We start from the raw sequence: 21,219 nt of genomic DNA on the forward strand, positions 1-21,219 counted from the left end.
CAAGGGAGTGGCAGACCCATTTTCCAAGTTGACCATAGCCGACTGTTAAGAAAAGAACTTTGGAGCCAGACAGGCCTGGGTTTGAATCCCAACACAGCCACTGACCAGCTGTTAATTAGCATATGATTTAATATCTTTGAGCTTTTTCCATTTGTAAAATAGGGATGGTTAAAGATAACACAGAGGACTTATGTGATAACAGGACACATGCCTGGCATTGGGTATAATAGAGTCCGTAGATGTGAGTTCCCATTTTCTTGGAATCACCATTAAGGTGAAAGTATTGGCTACATGGACTACGGGTAAGCATTGGGGGTTCCTCCAAAGCACAGCGAGTCAAAAATGAGCTGTTCTATCATCCTGTATGTGGCAGAGCTCACCAGGACACCTATGTCTGGCCACATCAGGACTTCGAGGTTGCCCCTTGTCCTGCTGAACTTTGCAAGGGAAAGGAAAGTTCCGTTGGGCTGTGCTTGTGACCTTTGAGCCTATTATCTTCAAAGCCACAAGCCTGATGCTAGGCTATAAAAGTAGCTCACTTCAACCCATTCTCTATACTGCCTGCTCCTTACTGTCCACCACACGCCCACGCTGAACCAAAGGCCACCACCATGACAAGGGACCAGAATGGAACCTGGGTGATGGAGAGTAATGAGAACTTTGATGGCTACATGAAGGCCCTGGGTAAGCAGGAGGCCGGGCTGGGGGGAGGGCGGGGGATTTTGAGAGGACTGTGATCTGCTCCTCCAGACAGTCACTGTGGAGTTCCACAAACCTGGCTGCAAATCCTCACTCCTCCCTGACTAGCTATGTAGTATCAGGTAAGTCAAGCAAAATCTCAGAGGATCAGTGATTTTTCTGCAATAGATTATGTCTAGAATGCCTAGCACAGCACACGGAAAAGATACACTGAATGAAAGATATGCACACACGCACCCATGCGCACACACAAACACACACACACACACACCTGCATACACAGGGTAAAGCCATAGCTGAGGGGCCAATGCAGTAACTCCCCTACCATTGATAGCCATCTCTTAGATAACCAGAGAGACCTGGTATTTCTCAGGAATAACCCCTGCACTGATTGCGCTTTTGTCAGTCTTGTATTGGGGAAGGAGGAAAGGAGTAGCTAACAAGTCTCTTCTTAGTCTAGAGAGAAATCAGACCCACAGACAGGGAGGAGAGACTTTGATCATATGATCAAAAATTCAGTACTAATTGACTTCTGAAGTAGAATCTAGGCCAAGGCTCCATCCGGATATGTGCTAACTCTCTGGTGGGGTCTCTTGTAGAGCTGGCAGAAAACACAGACCTATGTTCTCTGGCCTGTGGGTCTAATGACACCAGGGGAATGGGGTCCACTCACTTTGCTGGGCAGCCTTGTGGCCAGGCACTACTCAAGGAGCGTGGGCCGCAAGCCCTAGTTTTACCCTGCACTGGCTTCCTTATAATCTTTTGCAGCTTTAAAGCTTTCCATGCAAGAAATCCTGAGGGGAACATGCCCCAGCACAGAATGAGAACAATAGCTGGGGTGGGTCAGAGGTCCAGACATCTGGATGCAATGATGGGCATCTCATCAAGAAGGAGAATCATGGGTTTTCCTGTGCAGCAAAGTTCTATCTTGATCATTTCCCTTGCATCAATGAGCAAGGAGAGATGTAAAGTTTCACAGTTGCAAAGTGGAGCTTTCTTCATGTACTTGAGACAGGTTTCCTACACTGACTGTCCTCCAGCATCCTCCTGGCTATCAGAATTTTACCTCATATACCTGGGGAGGCAGGAGGAGACAAAAGTCCTTCTGCCAGAGACCCAGCCCTGTTGCTCTTATTTTTAGTACCCTGAGTGGACAATGGAAATGGGGTTCTGATTCTGTAAGTGGGGAAATGTCATGGCACTTAGCTCAGGAAGGTAAATTCTGAGCCTGATCATGCAGGTGAGGAAACCAAACCAGAAGCACTGGCACAGCTGCAGCTTTCTCATCTTGACCAAATTCCTAAACTTTTAGAATAAGTTATTTCATCTGCCAGAAAGGATAATAGCACTGGTCTTGCTTGCTTCTCCCATTGATGTGGGATGTGGCTGTCACTCTGAATGATTGAAAGCACCGCACAAGGGCTGTTTGGAGATTTCGAGCTTCCAGCAGTACGCTAAACAGGCTGTATTCAGGGAACACATTCCGAAGGCAATTTTGAGTACAATTTTGTGACTTACTCTTAAATAGTAAAAAGTGCTATGAAGATTTTAGGTATAAAATCCAGACCCACTGTAGTTTTCAGGTCAGTAGAGGGAGCCCCTGAAACTCCTTCCTCTACCTTTAAGAGAGGCGAGCACCCATATCACCACTTCCTTTGCCCTCTGGGGGAGTGGGGGCACACACAGAATACCATCAGCTTTCCAGAAAGAATCCTTTTTCTAAAAACAGCACCCCAGCACAGTTTCTTCCACATCTACCCCGCAAGGCAGGGGTTGCTTTTCCAACATTGACAAATCAATGAAGCTTGCCTCCCTTGGCCTTTTGTGCATGAGGCCGTTGGCATTTGGAACATATGTGGAGATCTCTACAAATGCCCAGACGTGTAAATATCACTAAGCATAACTCCATTCCCTGCGTAATGACTGTCATCTTCGTGGGTTTTAATCCTGAGCACCAGGAGCCGGCTTTCTCTGTGATCTGCTTGCTGGTTCAGTGTGGAGGGAGGAATTCCAACTAAGCTGTGGGCTGAGCAGCAAACTGACTTTGTCACCAGCCAAGTGACTCACTGCAAGTACAGGTCTCCCATAGAACTCACTGGCCAGCTCAGTGGAGTGACAGGGCGTGGCAGCCATGGGTGTCCTCCACATTTTCAAAGTCATGCAGTGGTCAAAGAGTGAGTACCTAGGGTAGTGCCACCTCCACACCCCTCCTTCTAAAACACCCTGTCTTCCACAAGGTCCTAGAATCTTCTTGACAGCAAGGAAAGCAGCTAGCAACTTTTTACCCAGAGAACAAGGTTATGTCCTGAGGTCCTACTTCATGTTGAATCAGGGAAGGGGTGTACGGGAAGAGTGGTCTGCAATCGGAGGATCCAGTACTGTGACAGAATACTGGGGGACAGTCCATGAATCTCCAGCTGTGACACCAGCATGGCCAGTGGATGGGGAACCATTCAACCTCACCACCTAAATTTTAGATGTTACCTGTGGGTGCCAGGGCCTGTGCCGTGTGAGATAGAACCAATCCAATCAAGGAGCTTGACTGGTGTAGACCACCAAGTGATAGCCATGCACAAGTGGTATTCCAGTTTTCTACTTTGAGGTGACAAATCACCCCAAAATGCAGTGGCTTGAAGTAACTACAGTCATTTTATAATTATCTGTCATTGTTTGGGAGCTGATGGGGTCTCCAAGGTGGTTCTTGCTAAGAGTCCTGAGTTAGTTGCAGATGGTAGTGGTTGGGGCAACAGCCATCTGACCCCTGTGTCCAGCAGCTGGTGCTGGCTGACTGTTGACATCTCAGCTGGGAGTGTCAGTATGTGCATGCAGTGACCCCTGCACCTGGGCTTCCTCCCAGTGTGCCAGCTGTGTACGGAGAGAAGACACAGAACTGATGCCCTTTTATGACCAAAGGTCAGAGATCACATAACATCACAAGGTCAGGCTTTAGAATCAGAACATTTCCTCAGTCTTAGTTATGGTCTTTAAAGATCACTGTGGTGAAGCCTTGAATGAATCTGGGGGAAGCAATGCTGGAAGCAGTGGGGAGGCCCATTAGGAGGTTTCTATGTTGTTCTGGTAAGAAACACTGCTGTCTTGACTAGGCCAGTAACCTTGTGGCTGGACAAGAGGAAACAGGTTCAGTGCACATTTTGAATGAAGATAAAGCCAACAAGGCATGCAGATCAATTTGGAGCAAAAAGAAAAGAAGTTGTCCTCAGGCACAGGTCTGCATAGGAAGATGGTGATTCCATCCTGAAGTGTGGAAGACTTGGGGAGCAATAAGTTTGGACAAGAATCCTGGGCAGGGGGAAAGACATGAATAATTCTGTTTTGCTTATTTTGATTCAGAAGCCCAGCACAAAGCCACATAGAGCATTGAAATTGGCTCTTCAATATAAGATGTGGAGCTCAGGATGGCATCAGCGATGAGCAGGGATGAGGATGGAAGGTGCTTTCCATTGTATAAAATGAGGAGTCTGCAACCCAGAGAAATGGAGAGTCTTGCCTGGGTCACCTGGGTTGGGAAGTGGTGTCACTCACAAGGGATTCCAGTTTGTCCCAGTTTCCACAGCTCTGTTCTAGTTGTGGATGCTAAGCATGGGAGCAGGGAAGGAGGAGGCTCATTCTGAGCAAGGTTTGTCAGGATGGGAACTCCTAAATTAGACAGACAGGAAGAGAGACCCTCAGAGTCCTTGGGTAGAAATGAATAAGAGAGTGAGTGAGTGAGTGAGTGAGTGAGTGAACTAGCAAATATATGATGACCCAAGGGGGATTTTGTTTTCATAAAACATGGATTCTTGCTGGTACTCACATCCACTGAAGTTATACATGTTGCCAAGTCTTTCCCCAATCATGTGGTATCTAGTTGAATTTTCAAACAGGCACACTGCCAGGAAGTAGAAAAAATCCAGGTGAAGATAAGTTTGGCCCCTCCTTCTGGTCTCTCCTTGCCTGTACTGGGAGCACCTCCATCCTGACCCCACCCCTGTGGTGAACACTAGACATAGGGCGGAGGTGACAGGGTTGGGGGAAGGAGGGAGGCACCCCAGGGTCTTCAAGCTGCCTCTTCTCACTCGGGAAAGTTTTAAACCTTTGGAGATGTCCGTGAGGGGATGAGCAGAGAGGCAGGCAGGGGCCAATCCAATCCCTCTCTAAATGTGTTATCTGGAGAAGGAAACGACATGGAAAATGGATAAGATTGCCCTTCTACTCAGCTTCTCTCGATTGCCTAAGAGTGCTGATAATTTGAGATTAAGAAGTCCAGGTTCAAAGGCCACAAAAGCTGTACTTGGAACAGAGCTCAGATTTACCTTGATGCATACTTGTACATCTCTGCTCTTTAATTTACAAAGAGTGTCTGCCCTTTTAGCCTGCAACTTTAGCTTTCTTCCCAAGCATATTACGAAGTATTTTTTGTAAGGATTTATTTATTTATTTATACAAGTACTGGGTACAGTCAGAAGCGCAGGAGGGTGAGAGAATTCGCTAGAGCTAGAGCGGGGAGCAGAACAGGGAGACTGATGAAGTACACTGCTGAGGGGAGCAGCAGGTGTGGCACAAGAGGTCTGAGTGCCATGTGGGACCCTCACTGGCGTCAGGGATCGAACCAGTGCTACAAAGGCTGTGGGCAGCTTCGTAACCCAGCACTCAACCATGGAGGTCCTACAAATATTTTAATGTTGAGTAGCATCTTCATATTTCAACTTTATGGCTTACATTGTTCAAAATGCAGTTATGAAAATTATGTTTTAATAAAGTCACTTCAGTGTTGTTTTTTTCTTCTGCAGCAGCTACAAGCCATATATATAATTCAGAAATAGCTTGCCTTTGGAACTTCTTCTCTGAGACAGAAATTCATTTCACCTGGCAATAAATCAAACTCATCAATACCTTTAATCCAGAAGAGCAGATAAAACATACTTGATAACCCTGGTGTTAAAATACCATATCAGGAAAATAATATCCTCTGCAAACAGAAAGTATTTTTGTAATGTGTGTGTGTGTATTTTACAGCTGTGGGTAAGCCTTTCCGTTTGATTAGAAATACAATGAATCCACTGACAGAAGATTTGGCTCCCTTCGCTGGGGTGGAGCAGAGGTGACATGATTAACTAGTCTGTGCAAATGCTATAGGGTAGCCAAGAGGCCAGGTCATTTTTCAATCTGAAGCAGCAGTGATGCTTGATTCCATTTGCATGAAACCCCTAATAGATTCCCCCAGTTCTGGACAAAAAGGATTGACTAGGGATTGTGTTTCCTGGACAAACCAGTTCTCTGTAGACCTCATAACAATAGGCATTTTTAGCTGGGATCTATCCGTGTAAGAGATCAGGGACAAGCTATTGTTTTTGTAAGGGTATCCTCAGTAGAGAATGACAATGTGAATGATAATGAATGTGCTTGTAGACAAACCTTCAGGAACTCTAGCCTAGTTGGGTAATTGAAGCCAACGTTTAAGTTCTCTGCGCCTGATGTCCACATCTGTGGAATGAAAATACACCTATGAATGCTTTCATTCTAAGTTTCTCTGTCGTTCCCGATTCTTCCTCTCCAGTTCTGCCTGGTCCTCCTGTTTGGTTTGGTTTATATATGGCCCATGGTTTGCTTTCTCCTCTCCTAACCAGTTACAGCAGTGTGGTGAGTGCAGCCTGGGCCGCAGCACAAGGGGCTAGTGCAGGAGCTGAGGTTGTTTCTGTGGAGTGAGGAAGCTGTGTCAGGTGGAGGAATTTCCAGCCAGGCTAGATCCAGTGCCCGGGTGACAGGCCAGCTTAGGTGAGTGAGAGAGTGGAGTAGCCCCCATTCTGACAGCTTCTTCGGAGTCCCCCTTGGACTCTGGAGCAGCAGGTGGCTGTGGAGATGCGTGCATATGACCGTGATATTTCACTCTGGACTGATTGCTGTCAGCTCACTGTTTGACCTGAACAGGAAGGCAAGGGGGTAGAGGCCAATGAGCATGAAATACCCACAAGCCCACTGGTACCCTGTAAAGCACTTATCACTTTAACTGAATCCTAACAAATAGCCTTATGAATAATACATATACATAACACTATGAGTTAAGCATTCTTTCCCACACTTTGCTGTGAGAAAACTGAAATTCAGAAGAGGAAATGACTTCTCTGAGTTCACATAGCTGGGAAGTCAGCAACAGCGTTCACACCTGGATCTGACACTCACCCTCCCTCTTTTATACCAGCGCTTCTAAATTCTAGCATGCACAGAATCACTTGATCTAAAACAAAAACCACAACAACAAAAACAAGTAGGTCCCAACTCCCATTTTAGCATGCCCCCAGAATTTACTTCTGTAAGAGGTTCCTAGGTGCCGCTAATAGTGCAGACCTGGGCACCTCGTATAAGAGCCAGTGTCCCAAACCATGTTGTTCCCATTAGCCTTTCATCATGTATCTTGAACACCTACTGTGTGCCCAACCTTGAGTCAGGTTCTGTGGAGACACAGAGTGAGGAGACAGCACTATTCTCATCCTCTTGGAGGTGACATTTTGGAGAAAAGAATAATCAACTCCATGAAAAACTCAGAGGACAGTACCAGAAATTTTCTTCTGGTGGGGAATGGCCAAAAGGGCACAACAGGCTGGCAAAGACAAGGCCAGGGCTGGGCCTTATGAGACTGGAGAACTGGAAGAGAGGGCAGGAGTAGAGGAAGTGGACACCCAGGGAGTGTCTGGGAAAATGCAGAGCACTCTGGGGAAAGTGGCCGGGGAGTGCCAGGGCCTTGGTGATGACGATGATGATGCCAGCAGCCACTGGTCACGAGCTCTTCACAAACACAGCCAAATGTAATCCTTGAAATGACCCGTTTTGGTTATTAGCTCCGCTAAGGACAGTATGGCTGCTGCTCCCAGATCTGGGTCTGAGCATCTGGTGATGGCACTGAAGTTAGACCAGGGCGTCACCTGATTCCCTGGGCCATTTCTGTGGTAGAGAATGTGACACCTTGGCCCTATTTGCACAAGCACACCCTTATAGCATCTAGAAAATAGAACACGTTTATTGGTTTTTAAAAACGTTAAGGAAGTCTTCATCTTTAGCCAGAAATACTTGACTAATTGGTCCTGTCTAATCTTTTTTCTTTCAAACGGGCCAGCAGTTGCCTGAAGGGAGAAAAAATAAACAGGAGATATTTCCACAATTTCAGGGTCAAGGTGATGGAGATGACTGTCTCTGAGGGGTCTAGCTAGCCCTTTCTGTCTTATGCTCTGGGAAACACCCACCCAGCTGCTTGTCCCACTTCAGGCGGGTTCAAGGCACTGAGGCTGAGAATTGCTGCTTCCTGCACCCCGCTGCTCGGTTACAACCCACTTTCCTGGATTAAAGACTATGAAGTACTTCAGGGCAGGAAACAGCTTCTCTTGGTCTTGAGTCTTCCTTTCCCAAACTTAGGTGACCCTAAGCTATTTTTGTTAACCACCACATGTCTTATGGAGCTGAGCCCCATGGCACCCTGAACCCTGCAAATGCTGGACAGGATGCTTAGTTCACAGCAGCAAGATGGAGCATTTATCACACCCCTGTTCTGTGGCCTGCAGTGTGCGTGGCTTAGATACTCCTGATTCCACAAGCTGTGGAGCTTAATTTAAATAAAACTGCTCACAAATGAGGCAGAACCTAGCTAACTACACACCTGATCTGCTTTGAATGGAAGTACGTATCCTTCCCTGTTGTAAACATTAACAAAAGTTCCATCTTATCCAAAGATGTAGACTGATAATTTCCAAAGGGTGTTTTTTTATTTGAAGCCATGAAGGCTTTTGTTCAGCAAATGCTTAGGAGAAAACCCAATATGTCCAATAGATAGAAGGGAGCTGCAGTAGTGGAGCAGGGTGTGTGTGTGTGTGTGTGTGTGTGCGTGTGTGTGTGTGTGCACACACACACACTCAGGGGTAAGCCCTATCTGCTACCACCCTCTCCCCTCAGAATTCCCAAGGAGACATCAAGAGGCCCGAGTTTTCCTGACAATTGACGAAAATGCCCAAACTAGCCAAGTGTAAGACAACTCTTGTTTCCCACTTAAGCAAAAAATGTAGCCGGCCCATGATCTGTGTCTCTGGTCCTGAGGGCTTAGCCTTGTTAAAGAAACGAATGGGTCTAGCTGAGTACATCATAACCTCCACAACTCCCTTTGCCAACAGATATTGATTTTGCCACCCGCAAGATCGCAGTACATCTGACTCAGACAAAGGTCATTGAACAAAACGGCGATAACTTCAAGACACAAACCAACAGCACATTCCGCAACTATAACTTGGATTTCACCGTGGGCGTGGAGTTTGAAGAGTTCACAAAGGGCCTGGATGGCAGGAAAGTTCAGGTACTTGTATGGGCTAGAGTTTCTCTTCCATACACTCGGTGGAGGGGTCAGCTATGTGGCTTCCCCTGACAGGAGCAACACAGGAGAAGTCAGGAAGGGGGACCAAAATGGGCTGACGATGCTGTCCAGAGCAGCTCTTGAGGTTTTGTCGAGGGGGCAAGCTGGCTTCCACACTAAGCTTATAAGCAAAGGAGAGATGAAAGGATGCTCAGCTCTCCAGGGTGTGGGGTTGGAGACCAGCAGGCAAAGGGAAGAGAGCGAGGTGGACTAAGCTAGGGAGGGTAGCCTCTGGTGCTTAGCTCAGAGGAGCAGACAACACCAGCCAGTCACTGACAAGGAGGAATGAGGCCTCGTTTTGCTATTTTTTTCTTTTATCCGTTGAGAAACAAGGTGTTTTAATAAGAAATGTCTCAAATTTAGGTGATCCTAATTTTTTTTTAAATAAAATGCCAATCAAATAAAAAAGTCAGATTAAATGAAGCCAGGGTTTCTCCTGTCCTGGGAACTTAAAGAAGTCTCTGGCAAGATTGTTGATTCTCTCTCAACATCACCTTAGCTCACCAGACATAAGCGAGGAGATCCTCTGCATATCTGAAGGCCAAATTCCAGCTACCTGAACTGTTTGAATATAGGCAGGACCCTGAACGTGAGCAGACATCCCTGCATGCAGAGTGGGGCACACATACTCACTGTCCAAGGACATAAACCTGAAAGTCTGCAGAAGAGGCAGGCGCTGCCCGGAGGAGGCAAGCATGGAAGCAGCAGGGAGCAGGGCTTGGGAAACCGGACTTAGAGCAGGTGTCCTGTGCTTCAGCAGCACCACATGGTGTCACAGCCCGTGATCCATCCTCATGGTGTCCACACTCACGCTCAGTGCATCTGTCTTCAGTTTTCCAGATCAAAGCACACCTGCTCATTTCCCACAAACAAACATGGGGAGGAATCCAAGCCCATTTGTACCTAAGGATTCCCTCACTCCATTTGCAGTATCATACAAGAGCCCTGGGGCTACACAGCCCAGGAAACCTGGGAGTGTTCGTAGTTCATCACTTGCAGTGGTTGCCATTGACCAGTCACTGCACTCACGCAGTTTACACAACATGGGCAACTTGAAATTCATAGCCCCATTACTCTGTGCCAGTGTCATCACCAGGATCTCTGCTCTGGCTCCCAAGCTAAGAAGGCAGGACTGAGTGTTCTGTTCCAAGTTATCTTGTCCTCACCCAGAAGAAAGCAGGTCTCCCCACCCTGTCCTGCCCTTCAATGTGAGCCCCACCCTCCCCAGGATCTCTTCTGGGTGCTTCCAGGAGTCCCTTCAAAGTCAGAGATCTCAACTCTCTCCCAAAGCAAGAGCTAGGGCTCCTCCCCTGGGGTGGGGAGGAAAAGCTGTTATCATTCTCGGTGATGACTCGGAAGTCAAGAGTCAGATCACTTTTTATTTCTCAGCCAAGTCGTCCTGCAGCATTGATAATCTCAAGTCAAGGTTGAATTCTACGTAAGGATTCTTGCTAAAGAAAAGTGGGAAGTGAAAGATCTTTGCAAATGCTTCCATCATAGCAGTCTTGGCCCGAGAGCCTAAGCTTCTGGCCCTGGACTGTCCCCTGCAGAGCCCTCCCCGAGGGGCTGATGGATCAAAGAATCTTTCCTGAACTCTGTGGCTAAAAGGCCAATTCTTCAGACACCAGAACCAATAGGAAAATTTGCCTCAGAATTTACGCATCGTTCTGCTCTTCTAACCTGATTACTCAAAATGATTCATTTTCATTTGTCTTTTAGTTTTGGGCGTGGGTTATTGAAAAGCAAGCCTGTTCTGACTCATTCTTTATCATGTTTGATGGTGGACAACTCTCTTCCTGAAATAATCGTGTTTTTTCAGCCCTTCCTATCCCTTAAAGGATTCCTGCTGTTAATACCTACTGTTCTTCTGTCTCTCTACCATCAGCCTTCCCTCCCTGCCAAGCCCATCCTCTCCCCAGGATCTGCTCTAAACACTTAGAGAAATGTAATTCTCCTTTCCACATCTTGACTAACACACACACACACACACACACACACACACACACACTCACAAAGGAAACCAGTAGGGGTTGAAAATTACCCAAGTCAACGTTTTGCCCACTCTCCAGCAACGCGTTTTCCCATGGGTCGTGAATTGCAACCCAGAGCAGGTGCCCTGCAGACTACCAGTTTCCTGTGACTTAACTGAAACACTTTAGCTCAAGATGGATGACAAGGAATGCGTGGGTCTGTCCGATTTCTGCTGCCCATACTTGGTGAACCAATGGGGTGCACACACAAGATATGTCTGTGTGCATGTGTGCCATGTGCTTTTGCCTATATATGTGGGGGCATGTGCATGGGCTTGTGTCTGCATGGGTATATGTGTGCGTGTGTGATTACACGCATGCATATGTCATGCATGTACAAGCCTATGTGTGTTTGGCACTCCTTGTGCTCTTATTCACCAAATTTCTTCTTCTCATCTCCTTGGCCATCCTCATACACCTCTGAAAATCTCCACATTCAGCAGTTTGGAGGAGTGATACATGAATGGAGTTGTAACAGAGGGGCCTATGGTGCCCACTCTGTGCCATCCCAGAGCAGGACAGTGAAATAGCATTGATCATGGGGTGAGATCTTCTCCAAGGCGTCCCAGGCCTCCTTTCTTCCTTCCTGAGGATCATAGTTATTCCTAACTTCCTACCTTGACTTCTTTCTAAGAGAACTTGAAGCTTCTTTCAAAAATACCCAAAATAAAATTTAAAAGGCAAGTACTATTATTTACTCAACGGAATATCACGCAGTCATATAAAGGAATGAAGTACAGACACATACATAATGTGAAACAGCTTGGGAGAGATTATGATAAATGAAAGAAGTTAGCCACAAAAGGCATCCACTGTGTGATTTATAAGAAATGTCCAGAACAGGCAAATCCATAGAGACAGAGAGTGGTCACTGAAGGGCACACGGGAAGGGTTGCTCTGCTATAAATAAAGGGTTTCCTTTATTTATAAGGAAGGGGAGTGATGACTGTCTTCTGGATGTTAGAGAGCGTGATGGTATTACTGAATTGTATGCTTTAAAAGGGTGAGTTTTATGGTATGTGAATTTTATATCAATTAAAAGAAAAATTAGGTAACCGGGGCAGACAGTAAGCCTGAGAAAAGCAGGCATGGGCATAACAGAGCCAATAATGCATGATACAGAGAGATGCCCTTGAAGTCAGGGACCAGTCTCCTTTGGAAGGCCCCACCTCACAGAAATGCCAGAGGGGAGGGTGGGCACTCTAGGTAGCATGAGTAACTCTTGCTGGAGGGCTGGTGCACTGGGGAGGATTTAAATGTGTTAGTAGTGTCTTTCAATGCTCTTCATTTAAAGACCTGCTATTTTCTTAAAAAACAAAAAACTTTCTGGGAGTGGTTCAAATTTACAGAAAAGTTTGTTGTAAGAATGTAACAAAGAACACTCATACCCTCTACTCATGTTAACATTGTGCCCATTTGCTTCACCATATGTACTTGCACTCTTTCTATTTACTATGAACAATCTGATGCATTACACTAAATAATTCAGCTCGTATTACCTCAGAATTAGGATGTGCTTTTATATAGCCACAGTGTAGTTATCAATTTCTATAAGCTTAATATTGGCGCAGTTACTAGCTTTAATTTGCTATAAAGGGGCTGTCCATAATGATGTTAACTTTGAACACCGTGACAGGGGAAATGGCAGAGTGAATCCAACTTCCTTCTTTAATGTCTGCAAGTGCATCCCCCTTGGACACTCTCTGTTCATGTCCCAGGTCAGAAATGATGTCTTTCCTGGCTTGTCATCTGCTCATCTGCTCACCATCCTTTAAGGCAATTGACCCTCTTTTTAAAGCCTCCTCTGATAAAGAAAAGGTTGCCAAGTAAACACAAATTGAATTATGGAATTTTATTTCATTGAATTCTCTCTCCTTATCTGTTTTATGTAGGCAATAATACTTTAAGTGCATAATTTTTGGTAACCAGCTTAATTGGGGTCAGTATAACTTGTAATCTTGCTGCCCAATATGTGTTAAGATAAAATATTAGAGCCTCCCTGGTGGTGCAAGGGGTTAAATTTCAGCACTATGAAGCTGTGAGAGGCCACCCTAGCACAAGTTCAATCCCCTGCCAGGGAGCTAACCCACATGGCACAGGAGACCTCTCCTGTCTCTCCAGCTGCTCGCCTCAGCACTGTATTTCAGGAGATCTGCCTGTTCTTCTCCCCACTCTGTCTCTGGTGAATCCTCTTACTCCCCACACCTCTGGCTTACACCCCAGCTCTGATATGAATAAATAAGTAAATTAAAAATAATAATAAAATACTAGTCTCCCTGCACTAAGATTTTTCTTCTTTGTCCCTTGGCAAAATTTGCCAAGCCCATACCATATGTGAATGTGGATCAGGAGCAGAGCTATTGATAAAGAAATGAATCAGACCCCCTACACTGCACTCAGAGATCTTACAGCCTCATGAGGAAGAGACAAGTAGATGTACAGTCACTCTCTAGTGTCCATATTGATGGACAAGTGTGCACTTGGTGGTAACAGGAACAAAGACTAGGAGGCAGGCTGAGTGGCTGTCAAGAATTATCATCAATGAAGAGCACACGTGCTCATGTATTCCCCCCCACACACACTCCATGTGGATTTAAGTCAAGATTCTGTTTCAACAAAATTATTCAATTGTAGGGTCATTCAACAGTGCTGACCAAACACCTGTTGTGTGCTAGTCGTTATGCTGAGCCTGGTATTGCAGAAACACACAACTGACATGGTCTCTTCTTCCATGGAGCTTATTGTCCATTGGGGGACACAGTCGCCAACTCAGTCAACATGCGTTAGGGGCATAATATGTAAGGCAGTGAGGGCTGCGGGAGTTAGCAGACACTGTCCCTGCCCAAATAGAAGACATGAGTTCTTCTCATCCATTTGGAAAGGAACTCCGAGTCCAAGGCTGACAATGACCATCGACACATGAACATTCCAGACAACACTCCCCTTCTAGAGGAGCAAAGAGAGCAGCCTGTGAATTAAGCTTCACCAAGACACTCAATGACAGGATGGCTCTGAAGGCAGACACAGGGTTTCTTAAGAAAACATGTGGAATTTTATTTTTAATTAACTTGGGAAATATTAACACATGTGCTTGTAAGAATAAACATTTACACAGTAAAAAACGATTTTTGATTTCTATCCTGGCCCCTCACCTCCCAGTTTCCTCCCCAGGGACGATCACTAGTAAGGGTTTCCTTTACTTCCTCCAGGGGACATAAACATATGCATGCATATCTACCACACTTGCTTTATGCATGGGGTTCTGTTCCTTGCTTTTTCCACTGAAACTATATGTTATGAAGATGGCTCTTCTCCTTAGGTATAGACTTTCCCCTCCTTTCAGGCATAAACCACACCATATTTAACCAACCTCCCACTGACAGAATTCATGAGGCTTCTAGACATTTGCTGTGGCAAACAATGCTCGATATATTGAGGGATAAAATGAGGAGGAATAAAAGTGTACATAAAACATATAATATGGCCAAGGCTAAATATTATTTTCAAAATAGGTAAACTTAACAATCTGTAGAAAACACAGTTGTACCAAAAAACAGACTGAATGTGCAAGGACAGTGAGTCAGAACAAAAAAAAAAGGTCAGTGTATCTCCAACTGGGTTTGGAGACATAGAGGAAAGCAAATGTCTGGGCCTTCGTAAAGGCAGAATGCAGTTTGTACATGCTTGGAAGAAAACCAGCTAGCATCCGGGTCACCCCCAGGAAGGTCAGCACCAAATGCAGAGCCACTGCTTGGATGGGAATGACAGCAGCTCAGAGGTGAAGGTACTAGTCTGATTTGGGAACAGAGGGGAGGACCTGCAGGAACACCCAGGGGCAGTGCAGATTATCCAAGGCAGGTGCTTGGTAAGAGGGAAAAACAAAGGAGGAGGAATTTGTGGGGAGGGGGTGTATAAATATGTACACAGAGGTTTGAGCTACTTGGGATTCAGTCTTCTTGTGGCTTCTCCTACTTGCTGGTCAGCTCAAGTTGGTTGCTCAACACAGGCCCTTCATCTCTTCCAGTCTACGAATGTACATTTCAAAATGTCAAAAGGTAATATAAAATTTTCCTGTAAAAAAGATTCATACAAAGTTACACATCTACCAGTAGTGTGCCTGCTTCTCCACATCCCCCCAGCTCACTGCTGTTACACACTGATCTTTAACCACATGGTGAATTGTATCTGAAAAACACTTTTAATTTGCATACCTCTTATAAGTGATTGAATATCTTTTCCTATTTTTGAAGATCATCTGCTAGGGTTTTGTTTTTCCTTGTAAACTGTTGGTTCTTATCCTTTGTTGAATTTCCTATTAGGTGAATGATCATTTTTTATTGATTTACAGGAAGCCTTTATATATCTATATCTATATATATATATATACATATATATATATATATATATAAAATCAGGACATTGTCTAATATATGTTATGATTATTTTTCTCAGTTTGTTATTTCTATGTTGACTTTGAGATATTTTCACATTCGAGAAATTCCATATCATTATATAGTCAAATGTATCTTTTCTCCACTGGTTTGGATAGCTATCTTTACCATATGGCTACATGAAAGAGCAGAAATCCTACAACAAAAAAAGCCATCGTAAGCCAGTTTGGCAAAAACAGAGGGCATGTGTGGAAATGAGATTGGAAGGATGTTGGCTTGGTTGAGGCTGGGTGAGGGCTCTGCCCTATGGGCAAGCAGGATCTTGGGGTGGCCACAGGAGTCACAATTGTAGGTTTAGGTTTGCTCAGTCCCAATCAAGACCAGACATTTGATCAACCTGGGAATTTGTCATTGCAGTCACTGGTCACTTGGGAAGGCGATGTCCTTGTGTGCGTGCAAAAGGGAGAAAAGAATAACCGTGGCTGGAAGCAGTGGGTTGAGGGAGACAAGCTGCACCTGGTAAGTCCTGGGCTCTGCCTGGCTCCCTTCCCTTCTGCTGCACTTACACAACCTGCATTCACCTAGCCACCTGTATTCGCTCATGGAGATTGAAATCCACATTACTGGAAGACCACTGGACTAATGAGGAGATCAAAGAAGAAATTAAAAATTACTTTGAGTGGAACAACAAGGAGGACACCACTTTCCAGAATGTATGGGATGCAGCAAAAGCAGTAATAAGAGGAAAATGCATAGCAATACAGGCTGACATCAACAAAGAAGAAAGAACTCAAAGAACAACCTAATTTCACATCTTAAAGAGCAAGAAACAGAACAACAAAGAAAACCTAAAGCCAATAAAAGAAAGGACATAATAAAAGTCAAAGCAGAAATAAATGAATTGGAAATTAAAAAAACAATTCAAAAGATCAATGAAACCAAAAGTTGATTCTTTCAAAAAATAAACAAAATAGACAAACCTCTAGCCAGGCTCACAAAGAAAAAACAGGAGAAAACACATATAAATAGGATCATAAATGAAAAAGGAGAAATCACAACAGACTCAGTAGAAATCAAAAGAATAATCAGAGATTGCTATGAACACTTACATGCAAACAAATTCAACATCTAGAAGAGATGGACAAATTCCTAGAACAATATAATCATCGAAAGCTGGACAAAGAAGAAACAGAACACTTAAACAGACCAATTACAAGCAGCGAAATTGAGGCAGTAATCAAAGCACTTCCCAAAAACAAAAGCCCAGGTCCAGAGGGCTTCACAAATGAATTCTACCAAATGTTCAGCAGTGAATTAGTGCCTATCCTATACAAATTCTTTCAAAAAATTGAAAAAGAAGGAATACTACCAAATATGTTCTACAAAGCCAACATTAACAAATACCAAAACCAAACAAAGACAGAACAAAAAAAAGAATATTACAGGCCTATCACCCTAATGAACACTCATGCAAAAATCCTCAACAAAATCCTTGCCAACAGAATCCAACAATGCATCAAAGGGGTAGTACACCACGATCAAGTGGGATTCATCCTTTGGGCAAAAGGATTGCTCAACATATGAAAATCGGTAAGTGTAATCCAACACATCAACAAAAAGAAAAATAAAAACCATGTGATCTTATCAATAGATGCTGAGAAAGGATTCGACAAAGTCCAACATCCATTTATGATGAAGGTCCTTGAAATTCTTGGGATACAAGGAACATGCCTTAACATGATAAAAGCCATATCTGACAAACTCATTGCCAACATTGTACTCCATGGCGAAAAGCTGAAGGCCTTTCCTTTAAGATCAGGAACAACACAATGTTGTCCTCTCTCACCACTGCTCTTCAATATAATACTGGAGGTCCTAGCCAGGGAAATAAGACAAGAGAAAGACATACAAGGAATCCAAATAGGGAAAGAAGAATAAAATTATCACTATTTGCAGACAATATGATAATATATAGAGAACGCTAAAAACTCCACACAAAAACTACTCAAAATAATCGACCAGGTCAGTAAAGTAGCAGGATATACAATCAACACACAAAAATCAGTAGCCTTCGAATATACAAACAATCAATCGGAGAAGAAGAAATCAAGAAAACCATCACTTTTATAATTGAATGCAAAAAATCAAATACTTGGAAATAAACCTAACAAAAGAGGTGAAAGACCTATACAAAGAAAGATATAAAACACTGTTAAAAGAAATTGAAGAAGACAAAGAAATGGAAAGACATCCCCTGCTCATGGATTAGAAGAATCAACATTATTAAAATGGCCATCCTACCAAAAGCAATATACAGATTCAGTGCTATTCCAATAAAAATCCCAATGATATTCTTCAAAGAAATAGAACAAATACTGATGAAATTCATATGGAACCACAAAAAACCATGAATAGCCAAAACCCTACTGATGAAAACAAAGAAGAAAGGAGGTATCACACTTCCAAAATTCAAGCTATACTACAAAGCCACAATAATTAAAACAGTTTGGTATTGGAACAAAACCAGACACACAGACAAATGGAACCGAATAGAGAGCCCAGAAATAAAGCCACACCTATATGAACAACTAATCTTTGACAAAGGAGCAAAGAATATGCAATGGAACATGGATTGAACAGTTTGTTCAATAAATGGTGCTGGGAAAACTGGACCTCTCATGCAAAAAAATAAAACTAGACTACTACCTCTCACCGTGCACAAAAATCAACTCAAAATGCATAAAAGAACTAGACATAAGACCTGAAACCATAAAATATATAGAAGAATATAGGTAAAACATTACAAGACATACCTCTCAGAAACATCTTTAAAGACTCATCACCCAAAGCAGTGATAGTTAAGACAAAGATAAACAACTGGGATTACATCAAACTGAAAAGCTTCTGCACAGCAAAAGAGACATTAACCAAAACAGAGAGACACCCCACTGACTGGGAAAAAATCTTTGCACTCCATTCAACTGATAAGGGACTGATCACAAAGATATACAAATAATTCACAGGACTCAACAAAAACAACATAAACAATCCAGTAAAGAAATGGGCAGAAGAACTCAAAAGACATTTCTCCAAAGAGGAAATGCAAATGGCCAACAGGCATATGAAAAAATGTTCAACATCCCTTATAATCAGGGAAATGCAAATCAAAACCACACTGAGATACCACTTTAAACTAGTAAGAATGGCACATATCAAAAAAAAAAAACCAAAAAACTAAGCAATAGCAAATGTTGGCGAGGTTGTGGTGAAAAGGGAACTCTCCTACATGGCTGGTGAGAGTGCAAACTGGTCCATCCACTGTAGAAAGCTGTCTGGAGGTTCCTCAGTCTACTAAAAATGGAGCTACCATGAGATTTGGCAATTCCACTACTAGGGATCTACCCAAAGGACACAAAAACATTGATTCAAAAGAACACCTGTACACCTATGTTTATTGCAGCACTATTTACAATAGGTAAAACCTGGAAACAACCCAAATGCCCCAAAATAGATGACTGGATCAAGAAGATGTGGTATATATACACAATGGAATATTATTCAGCAATCAAAAAAGATAAACTCATGTCATTTGCAGCAACATGGATGGAGCTAGAAGGAATTTTGCTCAGTGAAATAAGCCAGAAGGAAAAAGAAAACTATTGGATGGATTCGCATATAACAGGAATATAGTGGAAACTGATAAGACATCAGTGTTAAAAAAATAATAATAACAGTACAAAACACAACAAAGCAAAAACAGACAATTAAAAACCAGACACATCCTGCAGAGGAAGAGGAGGGAGAGGGATCAGAGGGAGGGAGGGAGGAGCACAGGGGATTGAGGTGATGGTACATGGGTGCCCCAGGGAAGGAAATTCTATGTGGACTAAATCTGAGGGGGTGGGGGAAGCAAATATTGTTTTAAAAAATTTTAAATATTAAATGTTAAAAAAATAATTTTTTTAAATAAATAAATAAAAAATATAAATGGGAAAAAAGAAAAAAGGAAGGTTCAAAATGCTGAGTTAGGATGCTGAGATCCAAGGAGAAATTCAGGAACCTGTTAAAGACAAGCTGGGGAGAAATACAAGGCACAGGATAAAGATGGGTGGGACCACTCACGTGATCCTGCAACAAGAGAGGGTTTTGCAGGTGTGGGAGACAGGGGAAGGTGACTCTGGGAACTGCCTGTAGACCACAGGCACTGACTGCTCATCATTGGGCACCTCTACCTGATGTCAAAAAAGTGTAGGTTAATTTGGTACAAGCATAGAGCCATTGCTGGAATCCTCAAATAAATGATATGTCTAGATGGCTTAATTTTTCAAACTTAAAAGTCAATTTATGAGTCCAAAATTCAAATAGTGAAAAAGCTTTTACTGTACATATTGAGTCACTCCTTTGTTAAATGAATGGCTCTTCATTCAGTCATTCACTCTGCATTCACCAATGGAGTCGGGCACATACCTGCCTCCAAAGTCAGGATTCAAGTCTCCGCAGTACCCTTTAGAGCCAGTCTTGCCTCACCTGAGACCTTTATTTCGGAGGCAACATCAACTGGTGATAAAGGGGAGGCATTCACCTTGTTTTCCATTGACGGTTTTTCCTGCCTGCTCTGGTTTGGATGATGGGTAAAATCCCCACTGGTCCCTGTGGCTAAGACAATGGATTCATCGTCAACTTCCATGATTTGGTGGTCATCCCCACTCTCGAGTTCTTCTCTCCTCCCTCAGAGGGTTAGGAGGCATATATACATCCTGAGGGCCCTTCTCTCTAGATGAAGATCTTGTTTACACAGACAGGTCTGGGGCCTCCCTCTGGCAGCCCATTCCGTGCCATTGCCTGATGCCTAAACTGGAGGCCAGAAAAACCCCAGAGGGGAGGGACAGCTCACCTGCCTTCCCAGGACTTTGCCTTCCAAATAATTCCCCCTTCTAGAACCTTCCCTTCTTCAAGGTTTTACTACCTTGTGAAATTAGGTGATGTTGCTTTAATCACCAGAGTAGGAGAAATCCTGCCCAAGAGGGTAATTTCTTTGTGTTTTTCATTTTTATAGTAGTTCAAGCTCAATTCAAGTGTCAAAATCAAATTACCGCTACCTGCAGTCATGCCCGTTGATTGGATGTGTGAGATGCTCTTTGTCCAGAATGATTGTGTCCTCTTTTTTCCAGTCCTCCCCACAACACACAGACACAGACACCAAGAGGGTCAAGGGCTGGCTGGAAGGAAGGCTGGGCTTGTTATTCCCTCACCCACTTTCTGCTGTTGCAGGAGCTGACATGCCTCGACCAGGTGTGCCATCAGGTGTTCAAAAAGAAGTAATGGCCACAGGGCACCTGCCGAGCATGCGCCGCACACTCCCCACAGAGAGGTCTCCACGGTCTTTGGGGAGCAGCCACGGGGCCTCTCCCACTCCTGACAGGCCATGAAGACAACTGGATGATTTCTACGCTGAATGAACGTATTTCTTTGGAAAATGGAATTAAATGAAAAAAAAAATCACATTCATACTTTGAAATCCCTTATGTCTCTCTCCCCTTATTTCTAGAACTGTCAGTTTTTACAAGCACAAGAGAAGATTGCCTACATGGTGGTTTTCTATATAATAGTAATTGTTTCTGTTGTTTTAGTGCTATGTGTTTTTTGTTAGTTTGTTTGGGGGAGTTGGAAACTTTGCCTGCAAACTCAGCATTCCCTACTAATTTTT

At 43.8% G+C, this 21,219-nt stretch overlaps 1 protein-coding gene across 1 annotated transcript; it reads left to right on the top strand.

Moving 5' to 3' along the window:
* The first annotated feature begins 611 nt into the window (after positions 1-611).
* On the top strand, positions 612-20,834 carry LOC119256932 (retinol-binding protein 2). The gene is made up of 4 exons (XM_037524668.1): positions 612-684; positions 8,856-9,034; positions 15,930-16,031; positions 20,784-20,834. Exons 1-4 carry the CDS (start codon positions 612-614, stop codon positions 20,832-20,834), a joined length of 405 nt encoding a protein of 134 aa, XP_037380565.1.
* Positions 20,835-21,219: the final 385 nt, after the last annotated feature.

Source organism: Talpa occidentalis, unplaced genomic scaffold (genome assembly GCF_014898055.3).
Source record: "Talpa occidentalis isolate TD23 unplaced genomic scaffold, MPIMG_talOcc4v2.1 talOcc4.4, whole genome shotgun sequence".
Taxonomy (NCBI): Eukaryota; Metazoa; Chordata; class Mammalia; order Eulipotyphla; family Talpidae; genus Talpa; species Talpa occidentalis.